The sequence below is a fragment of the Erpetoichthys calabaricus genome, chromosome 2 (genome assembly GCF_900747795.2).
Source record: "Erpetoichthys calabaricus chromosome 2, fErpCal1.3, whole genome shotgun sequence".
Classification (NCBI taxonomy): Eukaryota; Metazoa; Chordata; class Cladistia; order Polypteriformes; family Polypteridae; genus Erpetoichthys; species Erpetoichthys calabaricus.
In genome coordinates, this window is record NC_041395.2 from 316,930,040 (window position 1) to 316,949,957 (window position 19,918).

At 40.0% G+C, this 19,918-nt stretch overlaps 1 protein-coding gene across 1 annotated transcript in view; it reads right to left on the reverse strand.

Moving 5' to 3' along the window:
- Positions 1-19,918, reverse strand: part of LOC127526661 (catenin alpha-3-like) — a 665,374-nt gene that overhangs the window by 632,764 nt on the left and 12,692 nt on the right. Inside the window, exon 2 of the mRNA XM_051922616.1 lies at positions 11,023-11,126. Coding sequence (XP_051778576.1) covers positions 11,023-11,121 — 99 coding nt within the window. The 5' untranslated portion in view covers positions 11,122-11,126. The remainder of the gene's footprint in view (positions 1-11,022; positions 11,127-19,918) is intronic.

Below are 19,918 nucleotides of genomic sequence, written 5' to 3' on the forward strand. Positions count from 1 at the left end.
GTGATCATGCATTGGCCATTGGTCTATTGTAGAGCCCACAATACATCTACCCATACTGGTATTAATCTGTCATTTTATTCAGACTCATTTTCAAAAGTAAAAGCATTTATTCTTTAAACTCTTGACATCATTACTATTTTCTTAAAAACAGTATAAAGGTTATTACAAAAATGGAAAATCAGTTTGATGATATTTATAAATGTATGCAGCTGCAGGACAACAGAGCAAGGAATGAGTCGCTGTCAAAAAAATGAGTGCAGGAGGGGCACTTCTGGGACACCAAAGAGAGGAGACATGTCTTCAAGCCTCAATGTGATTTAAATGAGATCACAGATTGGTTTTCCCTGACTGATCTTACTGTAGGTACAGAATTCAATAATTTTGCAGCCATTAATATAAATAAATTAGGGGGCTTCGCTCGCCAACCCCCCTGCCTGAGCTACGCACTTGCCTCTTTGCGGTTCTGCCACTTGCGTATAGGGATGCGGATGTACAATTTAAACAGATTTTTATTTTCATGAGAATTGTTACATATGCATCAACGCAACGTATAACCGGCCCATGATTGAATTTCATTTCTTTCTCTCTATTAAATAAATTGACTTTTTCGAATGTTTGGCTCTGATATTTGCTAATTGTATTTGCAAAAGCTATTCTAACTGGAAACTGTTATTATGAATGGCAAATCAAGATCTCCTTTATTGTCTAATGTTATCAGCGGAAGATGTACTACATTACCTTTTTTGGATACATCCTTCTTTCTACAGTAATTTGTGCGTTGTAAGACCGAATGCTGTTAACGGTTATAGATATTTTTCGGGATATTGTAAGTTGGTGTTTTCATCTTCCGCATGATCACCACCAACTGTTTCAGCATAGTCTATTGATACGCATTTAACCAATTTGCAGTATAACCAATCGACATTTTTGAATGCATTTAACCAATTTGATATGTAACTAATCGACGTTTTTGGCATTAATTCATTTGATTTCCTCGTTTCTCAGTGCTAGGATTGCATGTGTACTCATTTTTTATGTTGATAACCCTTTGTGATGAAATTCTTCAATAGGATTTGGACAGAATATATCTTCTTTAATTGGGAACTTAAAGTGAGGAAAACTTTAAAATGTATAAGAGCTGAGAGCGCAGGAACTGTGTCTGACAAAAGCATTCACACGAATGAGAGCTGAAGTCTTGTTTGAAAATGTTTGAGAGGAGGGCATCTCTCTTGCAAAAAGTCTTGTCTCCAAAAAGTTAACTCGCGTCGAAGGATTTTTTTTACATAATAGCATAATAGAGGGATGTTAATAAACATTTGTATGGACGGGTTTTGGATAAGTGTAAAGACAAGTGTCAGCAGGTCTTAGTTATCTCATAAGTATGATGATAATAATAATGATAATATAATAATAATATTTCTTTACATTTTCATATATAGCATTTGTCGCATTACTCAAAGCACTTTACATAGTGAGTGGGGAGCCACTTCAACCACCACTAATGTACAGCATCCACCCGGATGATGCGACAGCAGCCTGTTTGCGGCAGTACACTCACCACACATTAGCTGTTAAGCTAGCCAGGACATCAGGATCCACCCTGGTCTTTACAAAGACACCAAGGGATCTTTCATGACTGCAAAGAGTTACTTTTACATTTCATCCAAAGGACAGGACCATTTTTACAGTACAGCGTCACTGTCACTTGACTGGGAAATTGAGGTCCACATTCTGACCACAGTGGCCAACATCTCTCCCAGCAGCAACCCAAGCTTTTCCTGGTTGGTATCATGATGTAGGCTGGAAATCGATGCTTTGCCTTTAAAAGAAGCCACATTGTGTACTGTTGTCAGGGTCACAACCCTCATTTCCAGGGGCGGAGTCTCTGGGGTTGTGACCTTGACTTAATCAGCAACCGGCATAAAAGATCAGCCTTGGCCATGAAAATTATCCGATCTGTGGATACATCCTTGCTTCCTTTTGATTTATTGTGTATTTAATCTTCTAGTTTTTCCTGGTTTTCAACTCACTGCCTGTTTTTATTTTGGCTTGGTTTTGCTTCTCGTCTGGGCTTTGGTCACTACAGTATATTTTTATTTTGTTTTGTTTCGTCTTTTGACCGCTTCTCTCGGTTTACTCAGATATTTGTTATTCTGCCGAATCAGGACAGTTGGTCTCCCATCCAAGTACTGGTCGGGCCTGAACATGCTTAGCTTCAGGTGGATGAACATTACCTGTTCTGAAGTGCATGTGGTATATACAACAGCAGTAGCAGACATTCCACAAGTTGGTGCTCATAGGTTAAGAGAGGATTTTTATCAACATCTGACCAGTGTAACAGATGGCCAGCAGCTCAACCCAGCTAGGACACCCCTGAGATGGAAGGATGGGGGAACTTTTCTAGGACCCTGCCTCCCCCAAGACCGGCAGCTCCCCTGGACTGCAGCAGTGCCCCAGATTCCGGCATAGCACTATGGGACATGGAGTTCGGCAACACAGCCCTGCTAGGTACCGTGGCTGCCACCAGGAAACGCTGTGGGAAGATGGTGGGAGAATAAATTCTCATATAGCCAGGAAGTACTAGTGAGTCATGAGGACGGAAATCCAGAAGTACTTCCAGGCTGAAGAAAATTCAAGTTCTCCATCTGACCCGGAAGTGCTGGCAAGTCACGTGGACAGAAGAACAGAAGGACTTCCAGGTCGGTCACAATTTAAAGGACTGCTGGGAACCCAACAAGTGAGCCAGAATTGGGTGGAGGTGGACAAACAGATAGAGAAAGAGGATTGTGTGTGATTATTATTGTATTTACTTGCCTGTGTATTGTGACTGTAGTGCTTAGGGGCACTGAAAAAGAAGAAAAAGAATTAAAATACTTCTTTGTGCATTTACCCGGTGTCCTGAGTGTGTCTGTTGGGTTTAAAGGGGTAACAGTGCCAGCTAGCGTTCCACACCGGGCACCAGTGTAGTGAAGCCAGCTGTTGTGTAACAAGATTTCTGTATCTCTAGCAACTTTCTGTTGAACTTGATAGGGAGTAGAGATCAATATGAAAGGTGCAATTATAATGGGATTGTGAAAGACTGTACTAAAATTACGCAAACAGTAGATTGGTGTCCTGACTTCAGCCATGGTGGTAACTGTCACAACATCAGACAGCTCAGGGAGGACAATCAGCTGACTTGACAGGATGCAGTTTTCAGCTATAATGGTTTGATATTCTTGAGTTGTGGTGGAGTTGCTACAAGCAGCTCCGTCTCATTAGCAGAAAGAAGGCTGCCTTCTCTGGAAGACTATAAATGCCAAAATTAAATGAAATCCAATGTGTTAACTGCATTGCAGCGCAAAGCATATGCCTGCGGTGCGTTTAATTTTGCCGTGGTTTTACTGGGTCATAATTAAAAACATATTAACCTAATGATCAATAGCTTTTCACTATACCACACAATTTTTCTGTCAGTTTAAAATATAATACAAAAGCGTACTGCATTTTTAATTCATGTCCACAGATAGCACGTCATAACTAAAAGAAATGCAAACATATTCCATTTTGCCTAACAGCTACTCCAACTGTATTGTATTTCAATTCAAGATCACAAATTAACCATGGCAAACTGAATATAATCAGATCACAAGGTGGCTCAAGGAGTGTCAACAGTTGGGGTACGAGGCGTTCATCTCTGCAGTGTAGCATTTGATATGCTGGTAAAATTACTTAAGAAAATGAAGGATTCACAGGCCATATACTAAAGTATGCAATATCAAGAGAAATCTATCTCACTTAAGACACTTCTGATCGCTTCAAAGTGAAGTTATTTTAGCAGGCCACAATTGCACGGATGAGTAACCATTTTACTGATGCTTTTGTAAGTGTCATTAAAACAAAAAGAAGCCTTTGTTAAGGTCTTGTTGCATAATGATAAATGAATACGTTTTTGCAGTGCCTAAACTAAAGTGCTTCCGATTAAAAATCCCACTTTACAGTACAGCTTATGGTCAATGACTGAATAAATATTGAAAAGGAAATTATAGCTTGTAGTAGATGCAAAGGACAGATCCTCATTTTCACTTCGGTGCCAAAGATGATTCTCAAACGGCAATATACATCTGGGGACAACCCGTTAAAGATTTGTAGTGAATAGCGGTGAAATCCGGCACTGCAAACACTCGCCCTTAATTCCTTCGGTCCGTGCACTAAACTAAACCTTCTGGATTCAGGGAGCAAGCAAAAGAAACTGAATAAAAGACTTCACTCTGAAAGGAAATCTTCTTCTTTTGGCTGCTCCCGTTATGGGTTGCCACAGCAGATCATCATCTTCCATATCTTTCTGTCCTCTGCATCTTGTTCTGTTACAACCACCACCTGCATGTCCTCTCTCACCACATCCATAAACCTTCTCTTAGGCCTTCCTCTTTTCCTCTTCCCTGGCAGCTCTATTCTTAGGATCCTTCTCCCAATATACCCCAGCATCTCTCCTCTGCACATATCCAAACCAACGCAATCTTGCCTCTCTGACTTCATCTCCCAATCGTCCAACCTGAGCTGACCCTCTAATGTACTCTTTCTAATCCTATCCATCCTCGTCACACCAAGTGCAAATCTTAGCATCTTTAACTTTTCTACCTCCAGCTCTGTCTCCTGCTTTCTGGTCAGTGCCACCGTCTCCAACCCATATAAAATAGCTGGTCTCACTACCATCCTGTAGACCTTCTCTTTCACTCTTGCTGATACCCGTCTATCACAAATTACTCCTGACACTCTTCTCCACCAATTCCACCCTGCCTCCACACTCTTATTCACCCCTCTTCCACATTTCCCATTACTCTGTACTGTTGATCCCAAGTATTTAAACTCATCCACCTTCGCCAACTCTACTCCCTGCATCCTCACCATTCCACTGACCTCCCTCTCATTTACACACATGTATTCTGTCTTGTTCCTACTGATCTTCATTCCTCTCATCTCTAGAGCATATCTCCACCTCTTCAGGGTCTCCTCAACCTGCTCCCTACTATCGCTACAGATCACAATGTCATCAGCAAACATCATAGTCCATGGGCACTCCTGTCTAATCTCATCTGTCAACCTGTCCATCACCATTGCAAATAAGAAAGGGCTCAGAGCCGATCCCTGATGTAATCTAACCTCCACGTTGAATGCATCTGTCGCTCCTACCGCAGACCTCACCACTGTCACACTTCCCTCGTACATATCCTGTACAACTCTTACATACTTCTCTGCCACTCCCGACTTCCTCATACAATACCACAGCTCCTCTCGAGGCATTCTGTCATATGCTTTCTTCAGGTCCACAAAGACACAATGCAACTCCTTCTGGCCTTCTCTAAACTTCTCTATGAACATCCTCAGAGCAAACATTGCATCTGTGGTGCTCTTTCTTGGCATGAAACCATACTGCTGCTCACTAATCATCACCTCACTTCTTAACCTAGCTTCCACTACTCTTTCACATAACTTCATGCTGTGGCTCATCAATTTTATTCCCCTGTAGTTACTACAGTCCTGCACATCCCCCTTATTCTTAAATATCGGCACCAGTACACTTCTTCTCCACTCCTCAGGCTTCCTCTCACTTTCCAAGATTCCATTAAACAATCTGGTTAAAAACTCCACTGCCATCTCTCCTAAACACCTCCATGCTTCCACAGGTATGTCATCTGGACCAACAGCCTTTCCATTTTTCATCCTCTTTATAGCTATCCTTACTTCCTTCTTGCTAATCAGTCCATGAAGTGCTCCTTGTAGAACTGTTTGTACTTATTAGTACAATTACCTCACTGTAAACTTGTGATACAGTTATAATATTGCACAACCTGCACCACTTTATAAAGTGCATATTTACATATGATGATGATATCATTTTTAAGATGAAATGCAGCAAAATGTGTTTATTACATTATACACATAAAATGTTAACATCATTTAAATAATCTATATTGTTAATAATTAAACATGCGAGGACATGGTGTCGTAGCACTAGCATGGAGCTGGCGCCCCGTTCAGGGATTGTTCCTGCCTCGCGCTGTATTCTTGCTGGGACTGGCACCACACTGGACATATAGATGGATAGAATAATTAAACATGTACTACGAAGATATTTCAATGTTCTTTTTTTTTTATTCATTTATTAATTTTTACTGTAATCATTCCATACAAATAGATCAATTTATAACCAAACAAATTAAAGACAAATCAAACCCCACCCCTGAGAAGGAGAGCTTAGCTAAAGGAGAATTGCTTAGGGCTTTTTAATAAGACAACAATAAGCAAAGGAAAGGGAGAAATAAATATATATGTAAATAAGAGATGGAGAAGGGAATTAAATGCGGTAATAGTTATTTGTCTTATTCTAAAATAATATTGATCAGATCCTGCCAGGTTTTGAAAAAAAAACTGAGAATTTGATTTATTCCAATTTCAAATAATATAAAACATCGGTTTCCCACTGACTTATCAGAGGAGAATTAGGATTCTTCCAATTTAACAGAATAAGTCTGCGTGCCAAAAGTGTAGTGAATGCAATCACCGTTTGCTTGTCCTTTTCCACTTCAAGTCCGTCTGGGAGAACACCGAACACAGCTGTTAGTGGGTTAGGAGGAATTGTGATACCATGGCTGTCTGAGAGGCACTTAAAAATTTTTGTCCAAAATGATGTTAATTTTGTGCAGACCCAGAACATGTGACCCAGTGAGGCAGGAGCTTGGTTGCAGCGTTCGCAGGTTGGATCTTGCCCTGGAAACATTTTGGACAGTTTTAAGCGAGACAGATGAGCTCGATACATAATTTTTAGTTGAATAATTCTATGCTTTGCGCATATGGAGCTCGAGTGAATTCTTTGCTTTGCTACCTTCCATTCCTTTTCTGATATATTGATTAAGAGATCTTCTTCCCAATGTCGTCTTGGATCTTTGAAAGGTAGGGACTCTAATAAGATTTTATATAATGTGGAAATAGTGTTTAATTCCTCGGCAATGAGCAGTATTTTTTCCAGCATTGTGGAGGGTGCGAGGTAGGGAAAATCGGGCAATTTCTGTTTAACAAAATTTCTAATTTGAAGATAGTGAAAGAAATGTGTAGCTGGGAGGTTGAATTTTGAACGTAATTGTTCAAAAGATGCAAATATGTTGTCTATGTAAAGATCTCTGAGCATTTTAATCCCAAAACTTTTCCAGGTATTAAAAACTGGATATGTTTGCGAGGGTTGAAAGAGGTGGTTTTCTTGCAGAGGTGCCACCGATAAAAGATTTTCCATCTTAAAATGCTTTGTAATTTGGTTCCATATTCTGAGTGAGTAAAGCACAATTGGGTTATTAGTATATTTGCGATAACTTGCATTTATTGGAGAGCAGAGCAGGGAGTATAAAGAAGTACTACAGGATTTTATTTCTATTGCGGACCAGGCCTGTGTATGTTCATTTATTTGTGTCCAGGTTTTTATGGCTTGTATGTTTGCTGCCCAGTAATAAAACTGAAAATTAGGTAAAGCCATGCCACCTTCTGCCTGAGGTCTTTGTAGGGTCGCTCTTCGGATACGTGGGTGTTTTGAGTTCCAAATGAATGAGATTATTGTTGAATCTAATTGCTTAAAAAATGATTTATAGATATATATTGGAATGTTTTGAAATAAAAAAAAGAAGTTTAGGAAGGATATTCATCTTAACAACGTTAATTCTTCCAGCTAGAGTGAGATGAAGTGTTGACCATCTATCCAGGTCTTGCTTAATTTTTTCCATAAAGACGGCAAAATTTTGTTGATAAAGAGCTTTATGTTTACTTGTGATATTTACCCCTAGGTATTTAAACTGATCTGCTATGGTAAAAGGTAGTGTGTCCAATCTGATATTATATGCTTGTGAATTCACTGGAAAGAGTATACTTTTATTCAGATTAATTTTAAGACCAGATATCTTTTTAAATTCTGTTAGTGCTGTTAAAACTGCAGGGACAGTGTTTTCTGGGTCTGATATATATAAAACCATATCATCTGCATATAGAGAAATTTTCTGTTCCAGTCCTTCTCTGACAATCCCCTTTATCTGATAATTTCGGCAGTGAACCGCCAGTGGTTCAATGGCGATTGCAAACAGCAGTGGTGACAAGGGACATCCTTGTCTGGTGCCACGTTCTAGCTTAAAGTAGTCTGAGAAAATGTTATTAATACAAACTGAGGCTTCTGGATTGGTATACAGTAGTTTGATCCATGCACAAATATTCTGGCCAAACCCAAATTTCTCCAATGCAGTGAAAAGGTAGTTCCATTCAATCATATCAAATTCTTTTCTGCGTCTAATGATAGTAATATCTCTGGGATGTTTGATTTTGCTGGTGAATATATAACATTAAACAAGCGTCGGAGATTGAAGAATCTGAGTTCTAAGCTTACAGATGGCTTAACGTCTATTATTGAGCTGATTGTGTGGTGAATGGGTGTTTGGAGAAAGAAAAGGAAGGACAGGAATTGAAGGTTAGTACGTTTGAAAGAGACAGTACTGCTACAATAAAGTATTTCATCGAAGGTGGCGCACGGCACAGCAAGCATCTTGCGGAAGCCAGGAACAATCTCTGGATGAGGTGCCAGCTCATCACTATCACTGCACCACTGTGTTCCCATGTTTAATAACATGCTTTAATTGATATGATATGAATACTGAAATGCTAACAAATATACATCTCAGTATTTTAATTATTAAGAGAACTGTAATATCATGAATGTAATGGATTCTGTGTCCTGTCAGAGGAAGAGAAAGCCCGTTTAAGAAGCACATAGTGATTCACACACATAGAGCACATAGAAGAATACATACAAAACAAAGAATTTAACGTGCTACTTTAGTTACGATGGGATTTGAGAAACTAGTAAATTAAACGATTTTAAGATGAAGTTTATGATATTCTACTTTAATGACAAAATAAACTACGTGATTAAAGTGGAAATTTCGAGATTAAAATTGACATTTCGTGCTTTTTTCCCATTGGGTGCCTATTATTTTTTATCTGTACCCTAATAAGTTTCCATTTGGCACTCAGATGATGGGTTACGACTCGCCTTTTCATGGCGACTTTGAATATTTGACAACTTCTTTTTAATTTCGGGCACTGTGCGACTTTGTGAACTTGAACTTTCGAGTTTCTCCAACACGCTATGTTACTCGATCAACTTCCTTTTGTTGTTTATATCACTGTTAAACCAACAAATAGTACGTTTTTCCTTGGTATTCGCTAAAATTCTTCTATTTTCCCCACGTGCTTTTGCCATTGCCTTTTCACTGAACAGTGAGCTTAAGGGCTATTTATATTGATTTGCATATTCAAAGAGGCGTAATTCTGGGAGAAGTTGGGGAGTGGCGGGAGGCATGTGTACGTGTGTTACTTTTCACGCTGACTGGGATTTATGGAGTGGAAGAATGTGGAAGTTGGCAAACGCATAGATTCATGCATCTGGATTTTTTTGTGTGCATGCACATTTATGCTTTAGACCGTACTCCATGTCTGAGTGTGAATTCTACGCACGGCATTATGCATGAGGCCCCAGATGTGTATATTATACATCTGGCCCCAGCAAGACTACATTTTTACTATCAAAGCATAATAAACTACCAAAATTGATATACAGTAGGATTCTCATAAAATCCATTCCAGAATATAAAGTGTGAATTAGATTTTCTCCTAAACTTTTATTTTCTATGAACAGTATGTCAAGGATGCAATCATTCACATAGGTCTGCTGAGACAAAGCTAAAGGAATTGCGGTAGAGAATTGTAGAAGTCGCCTATGGGCTCACATATTGGTCTGCTTCTTCTCTACTTTGGAAACTGCCAACTGATAAGATATTGAGATGATATCTTTAATTCCTGAGCAGCCCCATCACACTAGACTACCTGCCCTTAAAAGGGGCTTTGAAACAAACACAGATCATCTAATCACCCCAAGTGAAAGAAGGCTCATTATATTTAAAGTGTGCTATGAACACCCTCTTCAAAACCAGCATTAAACTGGGTTTCCCCCCCTAAAACCCCAACACTTTCTTTGTTTGCTTTTACATTATACTTACAAGTAATAGTAACTTTCAAGGCTTTCATTCATTGCCCCCACATCTCTCACTATTATGCTTTGAAAAGGGAAATGGATGACCTTAGCTTCTCCACTAGACTCACTTTTACACAACGGCTGGATTTCTAACCCAGTCTCCTCTCCCGGGGCTGTGAGGCTGTAGTGCTAACCACTGTGTCACCTTAAATCACATTTAATTAAGAAGGGAATAATAAGGCAGTGTAAACATTATCATTTGACTCCTTGGTTATTTCTAATTTTGTGCATTGTGTCTTTATGCACTCAATAAAGAAGACCATTCTCTTCAATGCATCCAGTGAAAGTACATCTGGCAAAGCATACTGAATCAGCGGTGCAATGGGAATACAAAGCAGGCATTATTATTCAGCATACCAAGCCAGAAGCTTCAACCATTTTTAGTGTAATAACATGCAAATGTTTCCTCAGACTCCCAAAATTCCTGGAGAATAAAAAAAGTCTATTGTATATAATGAAAGCTGCACAGAGTACACATGCACTGCAAACCTGTTGTCTTTGTTAAGAAAACTCATATCCGCTAATTACACCAAGCTACCCCATGAATAACTGGCTTGAACTTGAATGTAAGGCATGCCCTTGATACAGAAGGCTTTCATTTCATAATTGTTATTTGCACAGTGAACAACATACAGCTTTGTGTGTTAACAAAAAATGCAATGTGCACCTTCGGCGTGGGATGCATCATTCAGCATTCCCACGCGCTGTATTTGTCAAAGCCTCGCAGCCGATTGTTAGCAGCCAGAAACACTTGTTAGGCAGCATGTTACACTTGCATTTTCCACTAAGGATCAGCAGGACCTGTTAAGTGAGAAGTCAAACTCCTCCCGTTAGGAGCACACTTCTGCATATTCTTTGGATTTCATGTGCCAAAGCTTTGCATTTGCATTAGTCTTATTGTGAAATCTCTAAAATACCTGAGTTATCAGAGGCTCCAGCAGTTTTTCCACAGTAACAGTCCTTATTTGAAGGTCCTTGGGGTCAATTAGCAGCTCAGTTGTTTGAAGTGTTGACATCTTCCCTAGAAAAAAACAAATGAATAAAGAAGTAACATTTAGCAGGTATCACCATACACAGAATACTCCCAGATATCGCTTATAGTATGCAGTGTGGCCAAGACAAGATTAAAGATTCAAGAGTATTTATTGTCATTTCATCCATATATAGTAGTACAGCATACAGTGAAATGAAACAACGTTCCTCCAGGACCATGGTGCTACATAAAACACAGGACAATGAAGAATCCAAGACACATAACATAAAGACACATAATATATAACAAGGTGCACGTGAGTCAAATGTGCAAACATGTGCAACACTGCAGAACAGAACATATATATCAGATATCAGACCAGTCCATGAGTGTTCAGGAGTCTGACTACTTGGGGGAAGAAACGGTTGCACATTCTGGTGGTGAGGACCCGAATGCTTCGGTACCCTTTTCTCAATGGCAGGAGTGTAAACAGTGAATGTGAAGGGTGTGTTGGATCATTCACAATGCTGGTGGCTTTGCGGATGCAGCGGGTGGTGTAAGTGTCCATGATGGAGGGAAGAGAGACACCGGTGATCTTCTCAGCTGTCTTCACTATATGTTGTAGGGCTTTACGATCCCTGACCGTGCAATTTCCAAACCAGACAGTGATGCAGTTGCTCAGGATGCTCTCCATGGTTCCTCTGTAGAATGTTGTTAGAATAGCAGGTGGAAAATGGGTTTTCCTCAGCCTACACAGGAAGTAGAGCCACTGCCGGGCTTTCTTGGCTAAAGAGCTGGTGTTGTGGGACCAGGTGAGGTTCTGTGCCAGGTGGACACCCAGGAATTTGGTGCTATTGATGACCTCCACAGTTGAGCCGTCAATGTTCAGTGGCAGATGGTCACTCTTAGTCTTCCTAAAGTCAACAATCATCTCCTTTGTTTTGTCTACATTCAGAGACAGGTTGTTGGCTTTAAACCAGTCCGTTAACCGCTGCACTTCCTCTCTGTATGCTGACTCATTGTTGTTGCTGATGAGACCCACCACAGTTGTGTCTTCTGCGAATTTTATGATGTGATTAGAGCTGTGCATTGCTGCACAGTCATGAGTCAGTAGTGTGAACAGTAATGGACTGAGCACACAGCCTTGAGGGGCTCCAGTGCTCAGTGTGGTGGTTCTGGAGATGTTGTTTGCAATCCTGACTGACTGAGGTGTCTCAGTCAGGAAATCCAGAATCCAGTTACAGAGGTAGGTTTTCAGTCCCAGCAGGCTCAGCTTTTCCGTCAGCTGCTGAGGAATGATTGTGTTGAATGCTGAGCTGAAGTAGATAAACAGCATTTGAACGAATGTGTCCTTATTGTCCAGATGAGCGAGAGCCAGATGGAGAGTGGTGGCTATTGCATCATCTGTTGAACGGTAAGCAAACTGCAGGGGGTCCAGTGAGGAGGGCAGCAGGGTTTTGATGTGCCTCATGAAAAGCTTCTCAAAGCACCTCACAGGTGGCGCAGTGGTAGTGCTGCTGCTTTGCAGTAAGGAGACTGTGGAAGATTGTGGGTTCACTTCCCAGTTCCTCCCTGTGTGGATAGCGCTTTGAGTACTAAGAAAAGCGCTATATAAATGTAATGAATTATTATTATTTATTACTTCATGATAATGGGTGTGAGTGCAACAGTACAGTAGTCATTGAGGTTAGACACTTGTGACTTTTTTGGCACGGGAACTATGGTGGTGGTTTTGAAGCAGGTTGGGACAATGGCGGTGCTCAGGGAGATGTTGAAGATGTCAGTAAAAAAGTCTACCAGCTGGTCTGCACATTCCCTTAATACTCTGCCAGGAATATTGTCTGGTCCTGCAGCCTTCCGTGGGTTGACTCTTCGTAGAGTATTTCTCACATTGGCCACAGTCAGATTTAATGCCTGGTCGCTAGGAGGAGAGGTGGTCTTCCTCATCACCACATTGCTCTGTGCTTCAAACTGTGCACAGAAGTTATTCAGCACATCTGGAAGGGAGGCATCACTGTCACAGGTGGGTAGTGTTGTCCTGTAATTAGTGCCACTCTCTTAACATGTCCCAGTCAGTGCACTCAAAACAGTCTTGAAGAGTAGAGATGGCTTCTGCTGGTCAGGTTCTCACCTGCTTCAGAACCAGTTTGGTGCGTCTGACAAGTGGTCTGCATGCTGGATTTAATATGACTGAGATGTGATCTGAGTTTCTGAAGTGGGGGCGGGGCTCTGCCCAGTATGCGGCAGGGATATTTGTATAAATAAGATAAATAAGACGATGAGATTTATATAGATATTGACACATTGTTCATTTCAAACATTATCTTCAATATATGCAAGATGCATATTTTGGGTTTATTAAGTCTCAGCAGTTTGCATTGCTGCATGCAAGTACTTGGAAGACATTGAAGCGGATTTGTCAAGGTAGGACAGTTGTCCACGTGGCAGGGGGTGAAAGTGATTGTTATCCACCTCTTCTCTCTTCCTTGCACCAGAAGTCATCTCCCATTTGGATCACACTCACAGTGCTATGAACCCCATGACAGAGAAAACGTTTTGAGACGGAGATACGCAAGGACTCAAGATGTCCTTATTGTTGGTGCTGACTTCTTAGTTATTTCTTAGTCATCTTTCAGTACAATTTGTTGTTCACTTGACATTTATCTGGTTTACTGATATGCCTGAACAGGTTTCTGACATTTATTAACCCTTTATGTTATTTCTTTAAAATGAATCCTATATTTTAACATGGAAAGCATATTAAACCATGTTATCCTAAATGACTAGGTGACCCCTTAAGTCTTATTTCTTTCACACTACCTGGTGTGAGTAACATGTAAAACCGCCTATTGTTGAGTGGGGTATTCTTTTAATGCACAAAAAAGCACTACATTGATAAGATAAAAAATGCACTAAGATAGATAGATAGATAGATAGATAGATAGATAGATAGATAGATAGATAGATAGATAGATAGATAGATAGATAGATAGATAGATAGATAGATAGATAGATAGATAGATAGATAGATAGATAGATAGATGCAAGGCACTATAAGATAGATAGACAGATACGTTAAAGGCACTATATATTAGACTTATATAGGGTAAACAGTAAAAACTTGCCACCCCACTTACCTGTCAATGCATATGAATAAAAAGTGGCATACAGGCTTATCACAAAACAGTATGCATCAGCAGTCAGCACATACTCTTGGAATCTTTCTAGATAGATAGATAGATAGATAGATAGATAGATAGATAGATAGATAGATAGATAGATAGATAGATAGATAGATAGATAGATAGATAGATAGATAGATAGATAGATAGATAGATAGATAGATAGATAGATAGATATTTTGCATAAATGGATAGATGTGAGGCAAAATATACAGTAAGTCAATAGCTCGCTTATATATAAGCATTCAAGAGAATGTTGGCATAATAATGGCACTGTGGGTAGCTCTGCTGGTTCAAAGTTCTAAAAACCTTTGTCTGAATTCTGGTCCAGTCATTATCTGGGTGCGGATCACATGTTTTCTGTGCATTTCCACAGCTTTTTAACAAAGACCTGTGCATTATGTTCATTGGCAGCTTATCATTGGCTTTTTAAGCGAGTTTGTGCCCTGCAATGAGCTGGTGACACTTCCAGTGTTTATGCCTTGTACCTAGTACACTCAGCATGAGCTTCACCTTGAACTGGAATTATCTGCTAAGATAATGGATGAATGGACTCACAAAATGTACCTGGGAGACCCCCCACAAGTGTATAAAGAGCAAATTGTATGATAAGACTGAAATTGCTCTGTGTAGTTTAATTTTAAAAATAAGTGTTACAGAATGTCTGTAAATATAATTTTAGATTATCCTCTCTTATTGCTGTTTTTTTACCCTTTCGCTTAGACATCATTTATTAAATGGGGTACCCACTCTTTAAGATATATATTTTGTTCACTTATTTATACAGAATTACAACATGTATATTACATTAGATTAGAACAGATAAACTTTATTACATGTTTCATGGTTATAGGATCAAGTCACCACGGGCCACAACTATAGCTCAAAGGATTTTAAAAGAGCATCAGCAGCAACGGGGAATTACGATACACCCCTCAGAGACATGTTGTTTTGATCCTCTAGTGGATAAATTATTAGGCTACTGATCACAAATGCCACAGGATCAGACCTCTGCACTAACACACTTTGAATATACAATGGGAGGTCTAAAATCTGAAAGTTCACCTTATTAGAAGGATTTAGGAGTCATAGTGGACTCTAACCTATCTACTTCCAGACAGTGTTCAGAAGCCTTTAAGAAGGCAAACAGAATGTCAGTTTATATAGCGCCTTAATATGTACAGTTCAAGTCCAAGGAGGTTCTGCTCAACTTTTATAACACACTGGTGAGGCCTCATCTGGAGTCCTTTGTGCAGTTTTGGTCTTCAGGCTACAAAAAGGACATAGCAGCACTAGGAAAAAAGTCCATAGAAGAGCGACCAGGCTGAGTCCAGAGCTACAGGGGATGAGTTATGAGGAAAGATTAAAAGAGCTGAGCCTTTAAAGTTTAAACAAAAGAAGAGGAGACATGATTGAATTGTTTATAATTATGAAGGGAATTAGAACAGTGGATGAAGACTGTTATTTTAAAATGAGTTCATCAAGAACACGGGGACACAACTGGAAACTTGTTAAGGGTAAATTTTGCACAAACATTGGGACGTTTTTCATTACACAGAGAACCACAGACCCTTGAAATAAGTGACCAAGTAGTGTGGTAGACAGTAGGATTTTATGGACTTTCAAAAGGAGACTTGATGCTTTTTAGAAGAATTAAGTGAATAGGACTGGCGAGCTTTGTTGGGCTGAATGGCCTGTTCTTGTCTAGATTGTTCTAATGTTTCTAATGTGGCCTGCCAGTGCTTACATTAGAAAATAAATCTTAAAGATGACAGATAAATCAACAAGACAGACCGATAAACAGAAAGAAAGAATGATAGATCTGAAAGGTACTTTATAATGTTGATACATTTCGAAGGCCTGATTTAAAAGAATAAGGACCCCATAGAACATCCATGAAGAGACCCGAAGATGGTAGTTTACAGATGTTTCCCATCCAGTCTAACAGAGAGGATCTGTCAGCAAGAACAGGATATACTGCCCAAATTCACATGTGCAGAGCTTACACAGACTTACCCAAGAATACTTGAAGCTGTAGCAGCTGCCAAAGGGGCTTCAACAAAATATTAAGGGTCTGGATGCGTCTATGAGTGAGAAGTTTCAGGTTTTGATTATTAATAAATTTGCAAACTGTTCTGAAGGTATGTTTTCATTTTTTCATAATTTGCTATTGAGTGTATTTGCAAAAATTGCAAATTTATCAGTTTAAAAATTACATTTACAACATAAAGTGTGCAGAAAGTGAAGGGGTCTAAAAACTTTCTGAATGCAGAATGAATATGAAGAAATGAAGAATATGAGCCTGAACATACCAATAGAAGGAAGATGCGCACTGATGAGTGAAATGATCTACACATACTGAATTTGCAAAAACTTACAGGGGATTTCAGGGCTATGGGTGGCCAAAGTCTACTCTTTAGTATCAGACACAAGAGAGGAACCCATCTTTGATGGGACAGCAGGCCATCACAGGGCCCACAGAGAGCCAGTTTAGTGTTACCAGTGAATCTACAATCCACATCTTTGGAGAAAAGCCAACACAATGGAAACAGGAGAACACACAAACTTCACGCAAATGATAAGCAGGCACAGTTTAACATTATAAATTATAAGACAATAAACTGTGAAAACCCCCAAGGAGGCTGCAATGCCCATTATGGCCTTTATTGGCTTCTAAGTAAAACTTGCTTACACAATGGGGTCTTCATTTTTATTGCTTCATGAAAAGGACAGGCAGTAGAGTGACTTAAAAAATATTTTATTATTTTCTAAATATTATCAGCAGAGATTTAAGAGCAAGTCGTTGACGGCATACACTCCCATGAATCTCTGAGTTATGTTTGTAATTTGCAGCCAGATCATTATCTGAGCTAGTTTATAAATAGGTGGCCTGGCACCATAGCAAGATGTCACTTCTCTTTACCCAGGACTCTATTTTTAGTTTGTATGACTAACGCAAAAAAAGAAAGAAAAAAAAAAAGCAAGACCCAAACATAAACCATTGGCAGTTACGCAGTGAAGGGCGGCAGCGCCTCTACAATCCATGCATTGTTTACAGATGAATCTGCAGTATGGCACATTTTTATTGTTGGTAGGTCACATTTGTGCTTTCCTCAGCTGTATGCCATATTTTGTTTTTACCTCTAACTTTGCAAGCAAACCTGATGCAAGTCTTCAACTACTGGCACCTTTTTTAGCATCCCATGATAGTTCCAGTCACCTGTATTTTGACTGTTATTTACATGTAAACTATTTCGCTGCACAAGACCTTACTGTCTGAAGAGACTGTGAAAGACTCTCAACCCTTTTTAATGTTTGAAGTGGGCAGAGCTCAGCCTCTAGCCCTTCTTTTTATTACAGGAATAGGATAGAATTATATCTTCAGCCCTTTTATTTATCGGCCTCTCCTATTCGAGTTTGTTACTATGCAACAATTATTGCATACAGTCACATGATGGGAATAAGAAACGTAGTAATTAATAATTATTTACATTTATACAGCACTTTTCAAAGAAAGTGGGGAGCCACTTCAACCACCATCAATGTGCTCCTGGATGATCCAACAGCAGCCATTTTGCGCCAGCATGCTCACCATACTTTAGCTATTAGGTGCTGAAAGTGTGACAGAGATAGCCAGTTAGGAACAGGGAATGATTAGTGGGCCAGATTGGCTAGGCCATGAAGGGTATCAGGATACAACCTACTCTTTACAAAGGATGCCCAGGGATCTTTAATGACCACGGAGTCAGAGTCAGGACCTCAGTTTTACGTCTCATCCAAAGGATGGCATCATTTTTCAGCACAATGTCCCCATCATTGCACTGGGGCATTGGGATCCATACACAGACCACAGGGTAAGCTCTCCATGTTGGTCTCTCCAACAATTTTTCTAGCACCAACCCAAGCTTTTCCTACACTGTCTCCTATCCAATTACTGGCTGGGCCTGTATATGCTTAGCTTCAGGTGGATTACCTGTTCTGAAGTGCAGGTAGTATGTTTCCTGCCTTGTGCCCTGTGCTGGCTGGGATTGGCACCAGCAAACCCCCATGACCCTGTAGTTAGGATATAGCAGGTTGGATAATGGATAGATGGATGGAAGTGCAGGTAGTAAGGACGAGTTTGGATTGTCAGACATCTTAGATATGGCTGCAATTATTACTCCCCTAGAATGGGTAACGGAGAAATGCCCAGATCACATACTTCTATGCTCTGATTCATTATCCGTTTTATCTCTATATAAAAAGCTAAGGTCTGTGCATCTGTCATGCAATTAATAGCAAACTACCAGACTTGGTACTGATCAAAAGCTTATGACCTGATGAGGCGGCACAGCGGTGCAGTGATACCACTGCTGCCTCACAGTAAGGAGACCAGGGTTCGCATCTTGGGTCATCCCTGTGTGGAGTTTGCATGTTGTCCCTGTGTGTGTGTGGGTTTCCTCCGGCTGCTCCAGTTTCCTCCAACAGTCCAAAGACATGCAGGTTAGGTGATTTGGAGATCCTAAATTGGCTCTAAAGTGTGGTTGGTGTGTGTGTGTGTGTGTGTGTGTGTGTGTGTGTGTGTGTGTGTGTGTGTGTGTGTGTGTGTTCACCCTGTGATGGATAAGCACCCTGACCAATATCTGTTCCTGCCTTGTGCCCTATGCTTACCTGGGATAGGCCCCGGCAGACCCCCACAACCTTCTTTAGGGCTGAGAAGGTTAGAAAATGACTGACTGATTGACTTATGACCAGATACAGTCTGGAAATTAAGGGTAAAAAATTGAGGCAGCAGCAATCTCAGCTCACTGCCCTATATTTATGGGGTTATTACAGCAAAGTAATAGGCAAACAAAGTGACATGGCGGGAAGAACAAGAAGATGAACAAAATCTGCTGAGCATCCAGCAAATTGCAGAGTTGAAGGATGTAACAAAGAACACCATAAAAGGAAGAAGATAAAGAAAAAAAGCAGAGCCATATTCTAAACATCAAGTTATGGATCCAGAACATGAGAACAAGAAAGATGGGCAAATACATGTGACTGGGGGTCTGGTGTATCTGCGGTGGCTAGAACCTTACTCTTGGTCTTGATCGAAAACTTATGGCCTGATAACGGTTAAGACCAGATACATTCTGTTACTGCAAAAAGTTTGTAGTAGAGCCAACCTCACCAAAATGATATGCGCTCATGGGTTTCCTATGACAAAGTGTTAGGCAACATGAATAGACATGATGGAAACATAATTCCTCCAAGACACAAAACACGTTTTAAACAAGGAGGTTTAAATTGTCAAGATTCATCAAAATCTCGAAATGAAATTTTTGGAGGATTCAAATACTTTCCCTATACTTTGTATACAAGAAAGTCTTTGAGGTCTAAAATTTCGATATTCATCAAAATCTTGACATCGAATCTTTGGATGATTACAGTACTTTCCCTGAATTTGCTGTACCTGTTAACCCTGCATGCAACACCGACTCAGTCAGTAAACATGCTAACAGATTTCTGAAGAAGGGGCCAAAACAATTGTTGCTGGAATGTTGGCATTCAGTCAATAAAATAGACATGGGTAGTGATTTTCAATTATTTAAACTGATATGGTCTGGTGACAAGATCATCAACTGAAGTCAGCAAATCTAACATACTCCATGCCTGGAAATCATATAAAGTGTCATC